The sequence below is a fragment of the Neodiprion virginianus genome, chromosome 2 (assembly GCF_021901495.1).
Source record: "Neodiprion virginianus isolate iyNeoVirg1 chromosome 2, iyNeoVirg1.1, whole genome shotgun sequence".
Classification (NCBI taxonomy): Eukaryota; Metazoa; Arthropoda; class Insecta; order Hymenoptera; family Diprionidae; genus Neodiprion; species Neodiprion virginianus.
In genome coordinates, this window is record NC_060878.1 from 6,376,158 (window position 1) to 6,398,439 (window position 22,282).

General features: G+C 39.4%; 1 protein-coding gene across 1 annotated transcript in view; it reads right to left on the bottom strand.

The window, feature by feature from the left end:
- LOC124299218 (uncharacterized) overlaps positions 1 to 22,282 on the bottom strand; it is a 156,602-nt gene that overhangs the window by 52,546 nt on the left and 81,774 nt on the right. Inside the window, exons 3-9 of the mRNA XM_046752265.1 lie at positions 11,572 to 11,904; positions 10,163 to 10,484; positions 8,257 to 8,502; positions 7,645 to 7,799; positions 6,227 to 6,958; positions 4,471 to 5,186; positions 2,382 to 3,360 (exon numbers count right to left, since the gene is read on the bottom strand). Coding sequence (XP_046608221.1) covers positions 2,382 to 3,360; positions 4,471 to 5,186; positions 6,227 to 6,958; positions 7,645 to 7,799; positions 8,257 to 8,502; positions 10,163 to 10,484; positions 11,572 to 11,904 — 3,483 coding nt within the window. The remainder of the gene's footprint in view (positions 1 to 2,381; positions 3,361 to 4,470; positions 5,187 to 6,226; positions 6,959 to 7,644; positions 7,800 to 8,256; positions 8,503 to 10,162; positions 10,485 to 11,571; positions 11,905 to 22,282) is intronic.

Below are 22,282 nucleotides of genomic sequence, written 5' to 3' on the forward strand. Positions count from 1 at the left end.
GATACGAAGTGAAGAAATGCCTAGTTTACCGTATTCCTTACGTATTTTACGTGCAATTTCACGGACTCTGCGTGATGAGCGAAACTCCGTTTACTTGAGTACAAAAGCACACTTACAGCTACACGCTTAGTCAATTCGTTTCCGGTGGTTGTCGAAAGAGAATTATAAGCACGCGGAAAAGGAACTGTAAAAAGAATTCGTGTGTACATATTATTTACAGGTGTAAGAAAAAATTGCTGCTCGATATTGTCCGACCTTCGTTCCACATGGTTTTAAAATTGCGAGTGCCTGAGCTTCCGGAAGATCGGCAACTTTCACGATTTTCCACACAGTTGATAATAAAGGAGGTTTGCTGACCAAAAATCTATGCTTTTATTATTCATCCTTTTCAGAGATAGTCGAGCATTGAGCATATTCATGAAATAATTGTAATCGCAAGCTGTGAAGATCTCCTTTGTAATAGAAAGATGAAAAATATTGAAATTATGAACAGAAGCTTGATTTCAAATCGTTTCAAAATGTTTAATTAAAGATCAAATGGATTCGTTTCATTACAGGCTCATTTTATTTATAGAAAGACCATATTTTCTACAAGGTCACTGAAACAGATTTTCTATTTTCTTAAATTAACTATTTAACGATACCAACATAAAAACAAAAGTGTTTCAGTGATTTTCCAGGAAATCATTTGCCGAATAAAATATTCCATTTTAGTGTTAAATCGATCGGATCTACTAGATCGTCAACAATTTTGAAGTCATTTGAAACGACGCATCGATACTTAATCTTCAGTTTGTCATTCCGGTATTTTCTATTTTAGAATATGAAAAGAGATAATCGTAGCTAACGATTATATAATTATTTGATAAATCCTCAATGCACTAACGTTTCGTAATATCATTGATAAATAGTGTTGGTATTTTCGACTCACCAATCACTCTAACACAAGGTGCAAAAGGAGGACGATATTAATTACAATTCATCCTGAAAGAATTAATTCAAAAATGATGAATTCCGTGTGAAATTTGTTGCAAACGATATAACCGAGGACAAGTCGATTTCTACACCAAGAAAGATGAATAAATATAAACGGCATGGCTGATTCTTGTACACCTTGCACGACGATTTCATCAGGCCGACGGGGTCAGGCGCGGTGATCCGTTGCTTGTAGATATTTTCACTTTTGTTATATGTCATCAATAAAGTCCAAGCGGACTTTATTTCTGGCCGATTACGAAAATATTGGTGGTGTAACACGTTCGTTTGGCGAAAATACGGTCAAAGGACATCGAAATTTGTTCAGTGTATTTCTGGAAAATCTTGTTTTGTAATGATGGTGCGATATTTGAAAGCGATATTTTGCAAAATGAATTGATCAATAAGTAAATTGAAGATGTCAAAAATGGATGACAGCTTCAATATATTTATACGTCCTTTGAAAATTCTCTTCCTTCGTCGATTTTTCACATTCGAAAAAAAAACTGCTGACTTAACCCAGTGAAAGTGTCTCGAACGTTAAACCCAGACATTAATTTGCTCACTCGATATTGATGATGGAACAACTGAACAGTTGATTTTCTTCAAGGTCAGGATATTTGAAATGCTGATTAGCAGTTTTTGAAGGTTGTGTATATGAGTTTTTACGGTCACTGATGCAAAATCGGGGATGAAAACTTTGGAGATAAATATTTGTAAAATCTTTTTCCATGCAATCGCTAAAGATCCGAATAGTGAACATGATAAGGACATGAGAAAGGAAAGCATAAGTTCGGTCTAAACAGTCCTTATGAGGTGTTCAGATGCAGACAGATGCTCCACGAAAGAATGGATACAAATCAAATCCCGTAAATTATACTCTCAAATAATTCACGTGACCTTCTGTGTTCATATCACTCAAACACACCTCAATTTCGAACACAAAATCAATTCTATTTCCATTTATACCGGGACAATCTCTTGAAACTTGAAAATCAACCGCGCAGGCGCCAAATAATTCAATCTCATTGGTCGGCGAAATATTCCCGCAGCGATATTCTTGTTTGCGATGCAGGCGAGCCAACCTACGCAAAATGTGTGCGTTTGAAGTTTCAAACAGCATAAGCGTTAAGTTCCGACCGTTCTTTGAAAAATCAACTTTCCGACCCGATAACAAATGCTTCCCCAACCTTTCCGAGTCACCGCCTCAATTATTTGAGACTCTAACCTCGAAAATTCGTGTCAACTACATCGCCGGCAGAAACAGTTTGACAGCTGAAACTCAGGATGGCCAGCCTGCACGAACAGCCGATGAAACTCGCGCATGCGCAGTTCATTTTCAAGTTTCAAAAGATTGTCGCGGTATAGTTTTTACAAAAAAAAAAAAACCAGATTTCATCACTCACCCCTGCTGCCCGTGAGGAGGAGCCGGTCTCGGCGGTGGCGGAAGTGACTTCCTGCCGGATGTACTCAGCCTGGGTGCCAATGGCGGCGGGGGTGGTGATCCAGGCGATGATCCAGCGGAATATCTGTCGACCGGGGTCTGGGGCTGCGGTTTTTGGGAGGTTGCAAGGTCGGCGTACTTCGGAGGAAGGGCGTAATAGTTCCTCTGTCCATTCTCCTGCATCGTTCTCTGGGAGTTGGGCACATACTTCGGGGGTTCGTGATACTTCTGCGGGCTGCCCTCAGCGAATAGTTTCGAGCTGGCCTCATAGCTAGTCTTGACTGGGCTACCAAGTGTGAAGTTGAGTCCGTTCTCCGGATACTTGGAGGCCTCCTGAAGCAGCGGCAAGTAGTTGGGCCTCGGGGGCTGAGCTGGGCCCTTCGACTCGGTTTTTGGGACCTGTGGTTGCGGCCGCTGACCGCTCGAGGACTCGAGCCTCTGAGAGTCGTTGCGGAGCAGACCGGAAGCGTCGATCCTGGCGCAGCTTTCGGCGCGCATTGACTCCTGCCGCAGGATCCTCGGCTCGACCGGAACCTGGGGGGCCGGTCTCTGGTTCCCGGAGTCACTGTACCGCTGCGAAATAAGATCGGGAAGCTGCGCCGGTGGCCGTGCCGGAAACACGACGCGCTCTTCGGACGTCCGTCGCGCCGGAAGTGGTGCCACACGTCCGTTCACCATCAGCTTCTGCGTCGCCGGGTAGCGCAAACTCGAACGACCAGTCGGCACCATTCGATGCGTCGCGAACCCTGCTGAGACTCCGTTCTCAACTGCTGGTCCTGATTCTCCCTGCTTGAGGCTCGTCGAGGAGCGCACGAAGTGCAAGTTGCTGTTCTTTTCGCCTGAAGTCTTGTTTGGCGATTTCACACGATCCTGATCCCGCTTGTGGCCGTGCTTCGAAGAGCGACGAGTCGATTGTCGCTCCGGCTGCTGCGTCCTCTGCACTGTGGTGGAACAATATCGTGATGATCAATTACAAGAAGCACGTTTTTTTTACCCCTTTAATTATACTTCAAGCGATATCGAGCTGTTCTTTTTTTGGGAGGTACGGGATTTTATCCCATACATCGCAGCTTTTCGAGATAATCCCTATAACGAAAAGACTATGATGCAAGCGAAATTGGTTTTACTTATCATGTTAGGTCTCTTGAAATATAATGAGATTTGATTCTAAATCCAATTGTTTGTAAATCGTAAGAAGCGATTAAACTTTTGTACGATTTCATTTTGATAATTTGTTGGAGAATGACGATCAGTTTTGTCAGAAATATTAGATGCCATTGACATTTGATTGGTATAACGATCACTTTATAATAACTTTATTACGTATCTCGACTTCAGTCTCGTTGTGTCTGATGAATCGTCAAATATATTTTGGAAAAGAGAATATTTTCTATAGTTTTTATATAAATACTGATGATAATTCGGGTCTATGTACTTGATCAGTTCGATATCGCCTCAACTTGACATTGGAACATATTGATAGCAGAATGTCGTGAATTTTGAGAACAAACGTATTTTGTCACATAGCTACAAATGCGACAACGCATTTTTCTTCCTTACATTTCAATAGTTTGATTAAAAACGGTAAATTTTTAAGGTAAGATAAGTAAAATGTCAGGACTTTAGGATTTTGATTGATGAAAAATTGATACCTTTCGTTAATTTTATCGCAAGATAGTCGTGTAAAGAGTATTTAACAAATTGTTATATTAGCCCGCTTATACGAAGATCGAATTGAAAACAGGTAAACATGAAATACTGGAATCCAGTCTTTTCGAATAAAACGAACTATCGTACAGTGAAATCGAAGGAATGTAGTAGACTTTGAAGAATTTTAAAGCTATTTTGAATAATTTCTTTAATTTTGTGTTTCTTTTTCTTTGTGAGCAATCAACGAAATCTTGAAAATTCGATAAACACTCAATACGGGACTAGGTATATACCTCGCAATAAAACGACCGTGTAATTATGTACATATATCTTGCGAAAGAATACGATCACCTTGAAAAAACGGCGTTCCAAAACGACACATAATTCATTAAAATATTTACACGAATCGTTTCCAACGGCGTGTCTATCCGTGTGAGAATTCTCCTTATTATCGATCTGTCCGCATACCGCATCGTTCTGCAGGTCACTCGGGGGCGGAGGCAGAGGGTCGTCACAGTTCAAAACCTCGTGTTCGGTGACCGTCGGGGGTGACGGGGGCGGAAGATCGGGGCTGGGAACGCGATCGTTGTAGGCATTTCTGAGGTGGGGTTTTTTCGGTGGCCTTTCGGGAACCCAGTCGTCGATGGAAATCGCCTGGCCGACGATAACCGGCCCTAAAAGATCGGTCGAAAGGCTACCGCAGCTGTTGCTGTGCTGATGCTTCGGGCTGCAGGGACTCGAAATTTCCGGGACGTTTGAACCTCGTCCCGATTTTTCCCGCCAGGCTCCTCCGCTCGCGTAATCCGAGGCTGAACTCGCCCTCCTCGAGGACGCCGGCCTCGGTCTCGGGGGCGGTTGCGGGGGCGGACTTTGGGGGGCGGGCGTCGCGACGCCCTGGGCGAGCTGCGGCTCGGACCTCCAGGAAGCCTGGTGATGTCGCTCGTAGAACGAGAGCAGGGCCTTCTTCTGGATCGCCTTCAACGTCGGGTCCGAAACTCGGTGACGTTTGTCCGGGTCGAGATACGTGTACCGCATTTGTTGCTGCTGCTGCTTTTCCAGCTCGCTTATTCGCTCCGCCACTGAAAGCTGCGGCTGCTGGGGTGACGTTGGAGCCATTCTGGAATATTTTTATCGGGTGCTTATTTAATTTTTTCTTTATCTTGAATAGGAACTAGCAATACTCGTACAAAATACTTGCTACAAATTTTATACCGCTTATAAATTGTGTTACCAGTTCGTAAGTTAGGTTTTTATAAGCAAAGGATGAATATACATTTTACAAATTACAATTCGTATACTCATACATCTTGAAATAAAAATTCCCGATCGGATAATGTCTGTGATTTGAAATTGGTTGGAAATCATCGAATATTCTCGACGACATTTTTTCCTCGTAATAAATTATCGTTTGACATAAATATACTTTTTTTTTTGCAGCTCCTGATGACGTAATCTAGTCTGATTCGATCTGCCCTAGTTCTTGCGTATTTTTTTTCTGTTCTTCATCACTCATCGGAAACGCGGTCATTCTTTGGTTCGTAATTACAAATATGATGTTCAATACAGGAATGGAACCTTCTTCCGGACAGCAAAACATGCACAGGAAGACATTGTCTATCAATATATCTAAATATCACTGTATGTTAATCTCGAGGTGCGAGTATCGACTTTCCCCTCATAGTACGATTAACAACATGCCCTGAAATCGAGTGAAACTCAAATTTTCACTTTTGGTATGATTATACCTACAATAACTTCGTTTGTTCTCTTTTTTCGTAGTTTATTCGACATCTGTTATGGAATACGTTGATATTATACCGCAAGGATTCGTTGAAACTTAACAACACAACGTCGCTTCGCCGGTAAATGGGCAACCGAAGTTACATCCAAGTTAATTAATGCCTGTAAAAACGTAACTTCGGTTGCCTAATTGCCGGCGTACTGTTAACCCTCGGGGAGAAATCCTTCGGTTATCAAACTACGATAACTCCGCCGGCAGATAGGCAACCGAAGTTGCATCCGAGTCGATTGCCGCCCGTAAAACGTAAATACGGTTGCCTATCCGCCGGCGCATTGTTAACCCTCAGGGAGAAATCCTTCGGTTATCAAACCATAATCCACACCATCTACACCTCAAGGAAAAAAAAAACAACTCACCTCATAGACGACGACTGTCCGGAATCCTGTGAAGCCTGAGAATGCGTCCCGCCTGCATACTGCAGTTTTCTTTGACTCCGTTCACGATCAAGGTACAAAACACTCTCGGAATGATGTCGCTGAGGAGTTTGAACCCTGGCGCTGTGAGCGATGAGTTGTTTGCTACTCTGGAGTCCGGCGGTGCTGAGATCCGACATGGATCCATGATGCGGTATCCATTCGTCAGAACTCTGCGGTGTGGGTTGGGAGTGATGGACGTACTTCTCGGCGACGTTGTTTTCCGGCCAAATTTTACCATCGGTTCCGGTTTCCTGCCACTCGGTGGCAACGTCCTCGACGTTTTCGGGTACGGCCCTTCCGGCCCGTTTGTTCCTGTCGTTCATCGAGTTCTGCCATTTCTCCTGCTTCCGGGCGTTCTTCGCCGAACTTACGTCGCTCAATGATCCCTGCCACTTGTGCTGATCCCGTAAATTCGAGGACTGCTGCTTCTGCGGCGAGATTATACTCACGTCTGACATCGAGCCGTGGTGCAGCCATTTCTCCGGAAGGCCCACCTGACGCGCCGGAAGTCCGCTCGCCACACTCACGTCCGACATCGAACCGTGCCATTTGAGCGTCTCGCTGCTCGAAGCACTTCCGCTCGACGTCGTAACGACGCTGTCTCTTCCTTCTCTCGCGTCCTCCCACGAAGACGCTGCCCGTTGAGCCACGGCCTCGCTGTCTCTCCTCAGTCTGTAAAGACGACCGTTGGCTTTAGTTATTATTATCTTACGGAGGTTTAACGATATTCACCCTGCTCGAACAGATTCGCGAAGTATCTTCTTCTCCCACTGCTGTTATTATCATTATTATTGTTGTCAGCATTATTATTATACGGCAATAAAACATCAAATAACTCCTAACGGTTTTTCATACCGGTATACACCTTTTACATTATTGTTGTATAATTGAACCCCTGCAGTGATTATTGTGTTTAATCATGCTCAACGGTTCCTTCTACAGCTGGCTTATAAGGTTAGAACAATATATTAGAGGATGCTGCGGTTGTTTGTCTATGCGATCACGTTTTTCCCTCTCTCGAAGTCAAGTCTATACATGTAGTTTATTTTGTCGTTTAAATTTTCATCGGCTGACGTTGACATTCGTGCGGCGTACTTTTTAGAATTTCAGTAGGCGCTTCGTTTCAAATTTTTTCATTCATTTCACCTGTACCGGTATAAAATAATCTGGTATAATGAATATTCCTGCTGATATCGTTTTAGTTTTGCTAAAAGTTATTGCATACGATTTGGAGAACGGAGGCTTAATCGATAAGTTAGGTAGTCAATGCTCCGGTAAAATGATATTTAAAATTAACCTTTGACTGTATAAAATCAGTTGTAGACGAGGAAAAAAAAAACCAACAATCAAATTTTCACCTGTCCAAAAACGGGGTGTTCGTCGTCGAGTCCACACTGGAAACGTAGCTGTGGTATCCCTCGGATTGCGCGTAGCTTGCCTGCTGGGAGTGTTGGACCCTCGCGTACTCTTCAAGACCTGCCTGAGTGAGGGCGCTCTCTTGGTACAAGTCAACCTGAGAAGAAATAATAATTTTAGTAAAGACGGTATAGCTTTCGAAATTCTTTACTTTGTTGTCCTCCGAGTTGACGACGAGTTGCTTTAAGACTGAAGTAGAAGCATTGGAATCCGATGAAAAACACCCGAGCTGATTGTGACTTTAATCACACCGGAGCTGTTCTCAATCGTGATACCTTTACACCTCATACATACCGATATACATACTTATATATTCGAATTTTCCGAACAGCCGATTCATTTTCATCGAGGAAGTAGGAACGTTGTTTCATATTTATTGATGATAGATGATGGATGCTAAATGGTAGATAATGGATGACGGCTGACAGATGACCAATAGTAGATGATAGAAGATAGAAGATACGTGGTAAATGGTAGATGATAGATCCTTCTCTTCTGGCTCATTGAATTCTTAAAAAATTTAAATCCTCAAGGCTCACTCAACGAAAACTGACCTGGCTAACCTGGGGGTCCTGATAGCTCCTGACGTAGGCCTCGAGGTCGGCATGGCTGAGGGTCTGCGGAGGTTGCTGTTCGCGTTCCGGAGGAGAAGGGGCGACATACTCGACGTCGCCTATCGATTTACCCTCGCGATCTACGCGCGGCCAAAGCCTCGATTCCGTCGCTTCGGTGTTGCTACGGTTCCGAGACTCGTACGTCTCGGCAGGTATTTTCTCGCAGCGTTCCATCACCGTTTTCAGCTGTGAAGGAATTATCGTTAGGAAGAGTTGGCTACCACCTTTCAAATAACGTTATCGAGAAACTGCAGTATCGTTTAAAACTTGGCAACGATCATCTCATCGTCACGCGTCCGCACAGCTAAGCTCGACGAATGACTGACTAAATTGGAATTCGTCTTCCTTTTAAGGTCTGGACACTAAAATCCGTGCATGAGAATCACAGTTTTTCTTTCTTTCTTTTTTTTTTTTTTTGAATCTACAAATCTAAGGGATTTAATTTTTGACTCACGGATTGCTCAAACGTATTATTTATAGTCGCAGGCACGGCAGTTTCGATCGTATCGAGAAATTTTATAGCACAATCAAAACCAAGTTGAATATTTCACCGTGTTGCAACGTCGAAAAATTTATTATCGCTCAAGTTCTATGAGGATTATTTCTCTTCTTCTTTTCGGTCGATCACCCGATCTCGATGCTGGCAATATTCGAACAGCGTTTTTTAAACACGAGACCAAGAAGACGAAGATGCGTGTCGTGAGACATTTGATTAGTTAATATATTTGCCCGGTAGGATATACACGCCGATTATTGTAATTGACTGATGATAATAAATGATCGTACAGCGGCTATTTTCATATCTGACGATCGGCAATATCGGCGTACAGAGGTCAAAGTAAATGGATACTTGTATAATTGTCCGGAATAAAACGTACAGCATTGAATTCTAGAATTGAATTTTGCGCTGATCGCAATCTCTACGGCAAATTTGTCCGACTAAATACGTAACCTTGGAACACGTCGTGGCAAAATTAGAGATCGGAGTTGATATTCCCATATCGAATGGCGTGTGGGCTTACCATGTACAATTCTACTTCTAATATATATATATATATATATATATATGTAAATATATATAAATAATTACCGCTAAAGTTTCATTCTACGCACATAAAAGAACAGTATTATTCTTCTGAATAGAATTGAACGCAGCGATTTTCGAACTGGACAGCTCTAAATAATTATATTATCGTTTATCAACTCCCCCAAAGTGTCTCTTACTGTTATAACCTCGAGACGTATGAATAAAGAAGGATGAAAAAAATTGGATGGAAACAACATTGTTGGAGGACAGCCGTTCTAAAGAAATCATCTCTAACCAAGTATTATTATACCAATGAGATTTGTGCCTTGAATCATTTTTCGGTACGTATCTTTTTCACTTCGAGAAGAAGATTGAAAAAAAAAAAAAAAATCAAACAATCGCAAAAAGAAAAATAAGTGATACAGGTTGAAGTAATTTAAATTTTGACCGAATTCAACTGAATTTTCACTCTTACGTTAGAGATTCCCGTAATTTTTCGATTCGCTTAAAATTTAAACTCACAATGAATCTTCACGAAACACAATTTCATTATATACAATATGAATAAGAAAAATGTCGTCGATGAAATTTGAAAAACTGTGCCAATTTGTGTATAAATTTACCAAATCTGACGATTATATTACGTCGGAATACGAAACGTTATTTTATATCCGACAGAACAATAATGTGTATTATTCGGCGAAGCCGCGTTAGCTTGAATTAAATAAACATATTCTTTTCGCCATATTCGGTAAATTTGAGAATTCAATTTTGTTTTTTTCTTATTATTGATTTTTTTACGTGCGGTTAAAAATTCACCTGCTGAGTGAAGGCTGGATTCGGCCTCTTCGCGTGTGGCCTCGTGTACTGTGCGGGTTTTTCCTTGGGGTAGCTAGTGTGGTCGGTCCAAGATTTCGAACGGTGGGAACCGCCGTGAAGAGACGAGGCCGCGTGGAGGTCTTCGTCGTGGGTGTGGTGCTCCGGTGCGCTTGGCCACGACGGATACTTCTCGTGACCAGGACCGTAGCAGACTCCTTTAAGACTCGACGCGTCTCTGACGGGGGGCGTCGGAGGCGGCGAAGCTTCGTCACGCTCGCTGAGCGGCAAACTGTAGCTTCCAAAGCCCGAGCTTTCGCTGTAGCTATAAACCGAGGGGAGAAAATAATGAGGCTCAAGTTGGTGAAGTTATTGCGATCATGATTCGTGTTTCGCAATTTTAGGAATCTCTGAAACGTGGTCGATTATAATAAGGGAAAAGTGATTCATGCTTTCGATACTTGGTTTTACTTCAAAGTCACTGAAAAATTGCAAAATAGTGATCTTTTTTTTCTTTGTTTTTTCCTCCTACGTTTCAATACGCTAACTTTACTAACTTCAGCCTCATAAAAAAGAAGCCATGGTTATTAACAGGGTGGGGGGTAGAAATGTAGAAAGAGCATTAAATAAAAGGGTCATAGTAACAAATTTTTAAAGACGCGACGATCTGTTTTGATTCTGTTTTAAAAATTTAGATAGTCGAAGAGAAGAAAAGTCAGTGTAGAATGCCGTGATGTAGAAATATCAGAATTACTTTGAATGTAATAGAATTTTGTCGATTCTGTATTTTGGTTTTCTGTACTCGACCTTTGTACTTGAAATCAAAATCTTACAGACGTATTTTTTCAAGTATCCGCAAATTGCACTTTGTCTGATTTTTAGATTCTACACGAGAAAAACTTCTCACGCGTTGTTGATAATTAAATAATTTCGAAAAGTTTGCAAATCATATACCGATCAATGAATACAAAATGTGGCCTAAAAAATCGAACAAATTGTACAAGACTATAACAATCGCTGTCATTATTCTTGTATTGTTAAAAAAAAAAATGTCAAGTTACCATAGATTATTATACTTATTACATTTTATACTCGCTTCGCTCGGGCGGTTGAATCACCCTTGGGAATAATCTTCGACTTTATTCCCTTGTTACATAACGTACTATTTCACGATCAAAATTAATACATTATGCAACAAGGGAATAATGTCAACTTTCATTCCCGTGTGACGTAAAGGACTTTATTTCCGACTCAACTCTGGCCGCGATATTTATTTGAAAACTGTGACTTTTAGATTGATCTCATACTTCCCGCAAATGCGTTTTAGGGAAAAATATGCCACTTTCGTCCCACTTTCGAGCTAAAAAAATTTAACTTTACGGCTGAGTGGGGAATAAATATAATATTCTTACCCGCTGTCGTTTTTATACCCAGGAGTATTCTTCTTGTAGCCGTCGTTGTACATCGCGACGTGGGATGTTTTCTTTTTACCAACTTCGTTTCGCGACCCGTCATTTTTTTGAATGTGATAAAAGTCGGCCTGCCCGCCGCGAGGCGAAGAGGGTTGCTTGCCGTTGTAGATCTCGGCCGGATAAGACGAGGTCGCGTTTTTGTAGGGTGGCTGGAAGGGTGCTGATGCCGGTGATCTGGCGGGTCCCGGGGGTTCATCCTGGCCGCGATATCCTGGCGGCGACGGCTGCAAATCCGTCATCGTGCGTCCGACGTCCCCGCCATCCGGGATACACCTGGAATCGAGGAATAAATAGGTGAAAAAAATTCCGATACCTTTTTTCCTTAACTCCACTGAGAAAAATTTAAATTGATACAGTAACTACAAAAATTGAGTGAAACAGGTATCGTTAAAAAAAACTGTTTGAATATTGTTAAAGTTACGAAAAACGAGGTAGGCCTAACCATTTTGCGCTATCGTCGATCCTTTTTTGGTAATTGCAACGCAAAATCAGTTTCTGAGGTTTACTCTACTTTTTTTTAAATTTTCGCAACAGTTGCAAGAAAACATAGCAACAGTGATCGTAATGAGAAAGAATAGTAACGGACACCAGACTTTCCGGTTAGAGCTATAAAACTAATTTTCATTTTTTACCTGGAACTATATTTTTCGATTTTGGTAAAAAATGAAAATAGTTAAGGACTGAGCGGTAATCGGAATTACAAATTTCTCTCAGTCCAGAATATACCGCCAGATCCTTTTGCATTCCCAACCACGCGTATCGCGTTTCTTGATTCGCAATAAACGAAAGGGTTTACGGCATGGTTGGGTATGGGAAACCAATCGGCGTTAATTTATCCGAGTGAAATTCGACTCTCCTACACGCCTCTGTCTTCGACTACTGCCGCTGAGTTCTACGGCAATTAAGAAAGACGGTGATTTAGATGCTTGTTGGATCAGTTTTAATGCCCGCCAACAACTCCGAGCTTACGGATCGAAATATGCCCACTATTTTAGCCGCCCCGGGGTTTCTTCATTTTATTATTATTGTTACTGTTTTTTGTTGTTGCGCAATTTTTATTTTTTTTTTCTCTCTCTCCTTCTTTCTCTGAATTTTCTTCTCCTGTCACGACGACGCGAGATGTGAGAACAATTTTTTATCCGCATACTGGCACTGAACACCGCCCGGCGGCGTATCGTAATCGATAAATAATCGAAAAACATCCGCACGGAACAAGTTCCGTTATTCATAACGTGTGAATCCTCCTCCAGTAATGTCTATAAAACTGTAGGTGCAACTTTCCCAGACTAGGAGCGTATAAAATAAATAATGCGACTCGTCTTTCAATTTATTCCTTAGTTGAAAACGGCAACTACGAAATATTCTATACTTTACATTTTAAATAACGAATAAAATATAAAAGACTGGATCAAAAAGGTAAACTAATAACTTGAGAGATTTTTATTTAAGGGTACACGAAATTTATGGGGAAACAAGAATCCCACATTATTGTTTTGCAATATTTTTTTTTATCAGGTCGGAAGGCCAAAGTTGAAATTTATTTTTGTACTACAGACAAATGAAAAAATTTTATTACGTTGCGCAATTAAATCCTAGACATAGACGTATAATATAATAGACACTACTTGCATTGATCGTGTCGATTTCCACAGCTCGCATGTAATACGTATAGATGTATATATATATATACATATATATACTAGAGAATAAAATACGATCCTACAGACGTAAGGCTTTGATTGCTATTGATGATCGCCGAGATGGATGAAGGCAACATAATACATCTCGAAAAAAGACCGCATGAAACAAGAAAAAAAATAAATAAATAAAACGAGTAATTTTATTTTCCTCATCGGTAAGTCAGCGGCCGTTTAAATAGCGATAAATATCTTGTTTCAGTTTGCAGTTTAAGGAAAGATAACAGCAAGAAAAAAAAAACAATGCGTGAAATTGATTGAAACTCGAAGAGAAGACTTTAAAAAAAATATCAACTGCAGTCGAAGACTGAGCGAGGAAATTATTTACGAGCATGCAAATCATCGAATGAACCATTAAATTGAAATACGTTTCTCATACGCGTGATTATATATTTATATATATAGATGTTTGCGCATAATCATTGACACGTCGAATACAGTACATATTATACGTCCGGAATGATGTAATTACGTTGCGTTTATCGCCACTTGATGCGTTATTACGTTCATGTGGTGAAAAAAAAAATATTCCTTGTGAAAGTGATCAACTTCAGGCAACATGCGACACGCTTACTTTCATTTCTGTTATTACACGATATCGCTGAGCACTGTTATCGCGTGTGCTGTGTAAAATCATTGGATAAAATCTAACTCGAATGTCGTCAACGCAAGTTCATAAATTAAATAATCATGCAATGGAAAGAATCAAAGAAAAAAAAAACAAAGCAAAAAATAAAGATCGCAATTCCATTACTTCTGTATAATCATTTGTTATACCTGTATAGGTAATTATATATATACATGATAAATTGAGTTTAAAAATTTTAAGAACAGATACTGACTCGGGTCCTGTAGAATGAAGATCAGTGACAAAAATAAAAAAAAAAAAAAAACAACGATGTAAATATATATTGCGAGGAGCTTAATCGAGAAGTACTGACCCTACTTCGCAACCTTCGCGTATCAGGAACGGTCTGAGATAATTTTTCACGTCTATACAGTCCTACCTGGCGGGATATTAAATCGTGTAATTAATGCGCACGGGTTCGTTGACTTCGCTTTGTAATGCTCGCCGTTGGTGGGGACGAGATGAACCGAAGACGAATTCAAACACACGCGTAAAATGCCCAGGGCGACTATGCGACTCGGATGTAACAACTATGAGGCGTAGGAGGAGAGAAGAAAGGAAGGAAGGAAGGAAGGAAAAGTATCGATCGCAGGTACATGCCTTGAAAACGGCTGAAACATTTGGTAGATTCGAAACAATTTTCTACGTAAACTCACCGAACCAGCTAATATTTCCTCTTCATCCTTCTTACAATGATCAATTCATTATTCTCATTTGTTCCCCGATCATCGATATAATGAAACGTTGTGAAACAGAACGACGAATTGTTGTTATGAAAAATCAGATGTAACTCGGTAAATTCTTAGGATTAGATACTATTCTGGATATGTTGTTAAATCGTGGATTAAATTCGAATTACGAATACGTTCCAACGGATGTCGTACAAAAAATATCGAAGCGATTTAAATCGAAACCAGCTTTTTTTTATAATAATTCCGAAATTAAGTTTCTTATTACTTTGGAATTCTTATTCGCTAAGTAAAGAATAATGAAGAAATAATGAAATGACGCGGAAAGGAGGCGAGGAGATTAAAGGCACCCACCAGGGCACCTTAGAGCGGTTAATGAGTTAATGACCGGGCATCCTAAATCCGCGCGGTCACGTCGCGTCTTCTCCACCGGTCCAATTATAATATTCAGCTTGTATAATTGACTGGAACAATACCCAAGGCATATCTTCGCCTGCCTATCTCAACAGTTTTGCACAATGCGACCCAATTAAGGAGATTGCCTTACCGCAGCCTCGGTTCATACATTTATATAGCATATGTATGTATACATATATATTATACATATATATATGTATAATATGTACATGCATACCATTTATACGACGAAAGCTTCGTATTTCTAATAACCTCTTCGTGCAATTTATACTTTCTAAGCGAATAAAAATTCTTAAATTCTTTTGAAACGATTTTCTCGAAGATGTTTCACCTTTTCAATCTTTTCACTTATCCCTTTCAGTCACAGTGGAATGAATTGCTCGTCGTTTAACGTCAAAAATTTATACAATATACCATATATAATAGCCTTATCACCGTTCGTTTACATCTTGAATTTAGAAATGATGAAATTCTGACTTCACATTCGTGATCGGTGATCCAAAAAACCCTCTGGTAATAAAATTCAGGTAACAATATTGAGTTGAAAAATGTGTGACTGAAAGGGTTGTCCTCCTACGCGTAAAGACGAACCGACACTGAACATCTGAATCTGGTATTATGCGAATCGTTGTAAAAAAATAAACAATCCAATTCATTGTACACTGGAATTAACGAGGCGATTACCGATCTCTGGTAATAAAAGCTGTCGAGATTTTTATAAAATTCGCGACGCTATTGTGTCGCATTTCGAAAAGCTTTTCGATTCGTCGAATAGTAATCGGTTTCTTCTTGACGACAATAATGATATACTTTAATCAGTTACGTCACACCTACAGTTGATAATGTGATTATTTTTTTAATAAACATGTGGTTTCGAATTAGGAAAACAAAAAAAATTGTCAATGCTACCCACGACGCATTGGTATTTCTCACGTAACTTCGTAAAAAAGTACAATTAGTTACTTACATATCCAAAAAAAAAAAAAAAAAAAAAATACAAAAACAAAAACGATATTCACGTTTGCAGTAATAACCAATTCGTCCAAATCTCAAAAGTCTTCGTCAAGTAATAACGAGGATGAATTGCTGCCTGCTTCATTTGTAATGATGCAGCAATTCTCGTTACCAATTTCTTTTTTGTTTTTTTTTTTTTTGCTTCGTAAATCTTCAGAAACGTGGCTCAATTAATTTGTACCGATTTGAAACAATACTGGACTGATTGGATGTAACAATGTCACCGAATAAAAATGCCTCCGACATCGTTGGAGCAATGAAAAATAGATTGAAAAAAAGAAAAAAATAAATAAAAAAAGTATTCCGGGTCACAAAACCGCACGATACGGATTACGTTTCGCTTCGTAGTTTCGACTCGAAGTATTTCGGTAGGTGCACACTGTGTGTTATACAACACGACACACGACGAAGGCAAGTCAACCACTTCCAACGTCATTCCTCACGCATTTATCCTACGACGACATGCAGGAATTGTGTTTCTCAGTGTCAATTTTTTTTTTTTTTATTGTGTTTGAAATTTTCGGACGTTTGTTATACCGAATCGGCCAGACGACGTCGCGACGTAATTTCGGTTCCGGATCACGTATGAAAAACGATTTACCGAATCAGAAGAAATAATTCGACCTTACTCTGCAGGATAATTTCCGAATCATTGCTCGGTCTGGTTGTAGAACCAATTGAAACATGCGCCATGAAAATGAACAAATTTTGAGTATTCTTAGAGAAAAATAAACGGATCATTTCTTTGACACTATTTTCACGGCGTCTTATAAAGTCCGATTTCAAATTTGGCGTTCGTATTGATTTACGTGTTTAAGAAGCGCAACGAATTCGATAAATTTCGTTACAATAGTCAAAATTAAATAAATGTTCGTTGATTTGATTACGAAATGATCCGAAATAGGGATTTCATCAAATTTGTATAATCTCAAGCTGCGATAATTTTTCTTAGCATCTCTAAGAAACAAATATCAGGATTGTAAACAATACAGATTTGAGATATCGATTTTTCATTTCAGATCGTTTTAAAATGATGAAAATTCAGAAGATTCATTGACGGGAAAATTATTTTTCACAGAATTTTGCTGTTCTCTAATCGAAATCAAAGCTAGTGCAGTTTTGAATGATCAAATATTTACCGTTACCAACGTGACAAGAAAAAGTATTTCAAGGGTACTTTGGGAAACAATTTTCTCGACAAAATAAACCGCGATCATGGAATCACGAGACCGCAAAAAATGTATTTAATTTTCAACGATTTAAAAGCAATTTAAAATGACAAGTCGATATCTACATCTACAAAATTATTTTTAAAAAGTTTTGAAAAACACCAATTTGGGGTTGACGATACACGCAGTGACTTTATGGTGCAGGACACTACATATATTGAAGTGTTTGGTTGGATACGGTCTAGAAATAGGGGGCGGGATTGATTTTTGCAATTTCGTAATTTTGAGCGTCGAGTTTCGGACCATTCGAAACTTTCATCATCAAAGTTTGATTTTTTCACACCAAGTTTCGCCACCAAAAAAAATTCAGAAATAGCTGCAGCGAGTTCCGCTGCAGGTGGGTCTAGTTTTTCTTCTCCAAAGGTAGATTTGAAGGGAAAAAACTTATACGCAGGTAAGTATTGTATAGATATGTGATACTGGAATTGAGCCTGTTATTTTCCCACGGGAGGAAAGATGAGTCGTTCGTTGTTTGGTTAGGACGGTAGCGTTGCGTTAACGTGGGATTCTTCATAGTCTTTCCATTCCGTCTCCTCTCAGGAATGAATTTCCAGGAATAGTGCGGGGGGCGCAGTATTTAAGAGAGCCGGAAAAAGGCCGCCTACGCTATCGTCCGAAAAGTACCGCAAACAAAACGCGTCTGGTTTGACGCCTCTAAGGCAATTCGTTACTTTGAACCCATCCTTTTTTGGTATCCGAGAAAAAAATTGGTGACAATCGGTAGCGTAATTACCTGCGAGACTAATCGTTTGAAAATCGCGAGCGTGATGAATAAATAAATTTCACATCCAAAATCCGTTCTTTGAAAGTTTTAGAAAATTAAAAATCCGAAAAAATTATTACGTCATTTTGCGATTGCGATATCGAGGTGGAAAGAAGTAAACATTTCTACGTACCATAAATCATCGATAATTATTCACCAACAAGGATGATATATTTTTGTGATAAATTCCCAAGTTTAAAAGTATGCGAAAGAATTCACATATACTTGTCTGATATTTAAACGAATCTCTTTCTGTAATGTTCTCAAGAATTCAAATTTCACAGACGGTTCCGTTGTAAAGTAACAATTTTCAGTATCGAAAAATGGTTCGTGCATGAAAATTGAGAAGAATCCGAGCAGCATGGCGAGCAAGAAATTTGACTTTTTCACGGCGCCGTTATATTTGTATTGTGTCGAAAAGTTGAACGATTCCAATTTTCAGACATCGGTGATTATTCGGCATTCCTCAATGATGGATGACAATAAACTCTGTGGCAAAAAAGGACAGAGTCCAAATATTTAGCGACTGTAATTGGTTCGCCGTGTACACATAATGTAAATATTTTTCAAGGAGCACGAAGAAGAAAAAAAAAAAAAAAAAATGACGCGGGAGAAAAAAGTGAGAAAAAGAGCAAAAGTTTAATGCAGTTTGTACGCCGTGTGAAAAAATCTACTCGAAAGCAAAAACATAATTCATGCATATTATTCTCGCTCCATCGAAGCTGATCGTCGTTCTCACTTTTTGTTTGCCAATTATTTTTTTTCTTTCGTTTCGTCTTCTTTTTTCTCCCCACCGAGTAAGTAAACATTCCATAATTACCAGAGCGCACGACTGACAGAGAAGAAGATTATTACAAGACAGTAAACACTTGATCGATTTGTTACTTAATAATCATCCGGTTGTGAGATCGGGGATCGTTCGTGGTCGATGATCGCGAATGATTATATCACAAGTTAGTTTCTTCTTACAGAGATCCAGGATCTGCGCTGCGCCTCGTTTCTCCTTCGCGTATCGCAGGTCCAATTAAACCAGTAGATACCATTGATTGTTAATTTTTCATGCGCATGAAGAGTAATCGAGGATGATGATTTATACGCTTCGATTCGACATAGGCTACACGTATAAGTATAAGATCGTCGATCTCACGATGCTCGATCATAGTTTACGTTGGAACTAAAACTCGGTGTAATCGATTGATCGAGTCCAGAGGACGCGCTGTTCAAAATTAAGGTGTTATTTATTTAAGGAAGAATAGAAAAAAAAATACGCTAGAAAATCGAGATCTGATAAATTAGTTTTGAAAATTAGCTTTTCCACTCGAATGAAACGTTTCGCAGCTTTTTCAAACTTAGAACTGAATAGATTTTGGCTATGATCGGTTCGGTACTTTTTCAATTCTGTAAATAACAAAATTTCAAATAAAAATCAAATAAAAATTATGATATCTTGAGAAGAGATGAATGGATTTGAATGAAAGTTGGTACCGCGAGGTTTTTTGGGTCACTAATCATGAATTCAAGGTCGGGTATGCAAAATTTGAATTTGACGTATTCGATAAACTGAAAAAAAAAAAAAAACTAAAAACAGTTGGATTTTGGAAAATTGGTACTCGTCGGTTTCTTGGATGGCTTATCACGAATCTGAAGTCAGATTGCGAAATTCAGAATGGCTTTTCAATATGATGGAAAAAAATCTAAAAATATTCCGATTATGGTAGGAATTGGTAGGTGAAGGTTTTTTGGGTCAATGATAAGTAATCCCAAGGTCAGTTTTCCAAAATCTGTAATGGTGGATCCATTTCAATGATTCAAAATAAAAAATATCGTCATATTTTCACGTAATATGGTATCCAAGGGCTTCAAAAGCATTAATCACGAATCTGAGTTTGTAGTTCGAAATTCGAACTGGATACTGTTCTCTTTTTTCTCTATAAACTTAGACTCTGCAGTGTGAAAAAGAAAAGGGCTGGCTCGTGGCCAGTATAAAGCCGCTTTTTCCTCACTTAAATAACATAACTTGGTAGAATCTTTTTTTTTTTGTTTTTCAATTCGTAAAAAAACCAGCGTCTTGAAAAAATACTGTCATAATCTGATACACAGTCCACAGTGTGTTTATACGTATATACTATACATAAGCGATAAAATAAAACACGTCGATGCTCAAGATAAATTCCGAAAGGTTTAATAGCTCATCGTATGACAAAAGCAGAGTTTAGAGCCAGTTTCGAATCATCAGACGTTGCAGTGGGACCAACATAGCGGCATTAAATTTGATTCGTCGATCCGATAAAGCGCCTCGTACGTATACTGAATTTGTTCGCCGATCGATTGATCCTTTTGAACAGAGTTACCAAACAATGCCTAACTGTGGGTGTACACATACTGTAACGATGTGTGAGATGATCATCCGTCGATTGGTGAGATTGCAGGAATTACGCGTCTCGACCGCAAACTCATGTATTTAAATTAATCCGCGGTTGACCTCTTCGGTATTATATATACTGTACGTATACCGGTATATAACACGCGCATACATACCGGGATAATCTCTTCATGCTTGAAAATCGACCGCGCATGCGCCAAATAATTCAATCTTATTGGTCGGCGAAATCTTCCCCCAGCGATATTCTTGTCTGCGATGCAGGCGGGCCAACCTACGCAAAATGTGTGCGTTCGAAGTTTCAAACAGCATAAGCGTTAAATTCCGACCGTTCTTTGAAGAATCGACTTTCCGACCCGATAACAAATGCTTCCCAAACCTTTCCGAATCGCTGCCTCAATTATTTGAGATTCTAACCTCGAAAATTCGTATCAACTACATCGCCGGCAGAAAGAGTTTGACAGCTGAAACTCGGGATGGCCAGCCAGCGCGAACAGCCGATAAAACTCGCGCATGCGCGGTTGATTTTCAAGTTTCAAAAGATTGTCCCGGTATAACGTATGGTTTATAATACATCGATCGGACGTTCATCTTGATGACGGTACAATAACCTCGGTTATTGTTCCTAAGGTCATATTTTTAAAGGGAAATATGAGCAAAACGAACGGTGAGTGATTCCGTCGAGAATGCGGTCATTTTAAAGATCCTGGACGAGAAATCAATCGACATTTGATAGCTGATCTTATTCATCGTTCCGGAGTTCAACGCGCGATTTATTTTATTTATTTATTTTTTTTTTTTCTTTCCATTCAAATATCGAACAGACTTTTACTTATTCTTTAGGTTATTCGTAATGCGGACGAATAAAGTGATTCGGTGATTCGATCGGGACTGGCTCAAGAATGACATTGATTATAATAATGTATACTAAAACATGTAGCATAATTATAAGAGGATTTAAATCTTAAACCTCACGTGGCATGAACACAGAATGAAATTCAGACATCTTTTTTCGACGCGCAAAATGTTTGTGAAATCAATTCAATTTACTTCGGTGCATATGATCCTAGAATCATTCACGTCAATCACGAGCATATTTTGTGACTCGAATTGCTGAATGTTTTTTTTTTTTTTTTTTTTTTTTTTTTAAATCGACAAATCCTATATCTTTATTTATTATACTCCGTATGTTTGTATAATATAATATCACGGTGTGATTTTGAAGAAGAATCGCCTGGCATGCGTGGAGATTTATTTCGTTTTACCGATACTAGCGATATTAATCCAAAAAGTTTTTTTAAAAAAATTCCAACCAAGCTTGTAAAACGTATACAATATAATTCTGCGACAAATAATAATAACAAATGAGGAGAAACAGTCTAGAGAAAGGCTGAAATAAAAATAAAATGTAAAAAAAATAAATAAACAACTAGAACAATCGATCATATAAGGAGGTAAGATTGCGTTAAATAATTTTCGCGCGTGTGCGTGCAATGTGTGTAATCTGAAAAGAGATGCAGATGCTCTTCGTCAGCTGTAGCGGAGTAGATATTAGCTCGGAGATATACGTACGATATAATAGAAGAGAGGCCGTAAAGGCGTTACAAAAGAGAACTGGTTTCTTTGAATGGTAATAAACAATCACCGTTACTCGAGAGACTCGCGTTACCCTTTTGATTCAGATCAGAAACCGATTCGGTATCTCGTGGTAGAGAGAGAGAGAAGAGAGAGAGAGAGAGAGAGAGAGAGAGAGAGAGAGAGAGAGAGAGAGATGCGTATTACAGAAATAAAGTCGACGTGCAAGGTTATAGCTAAGAAATCTCGTGCAGTCCTC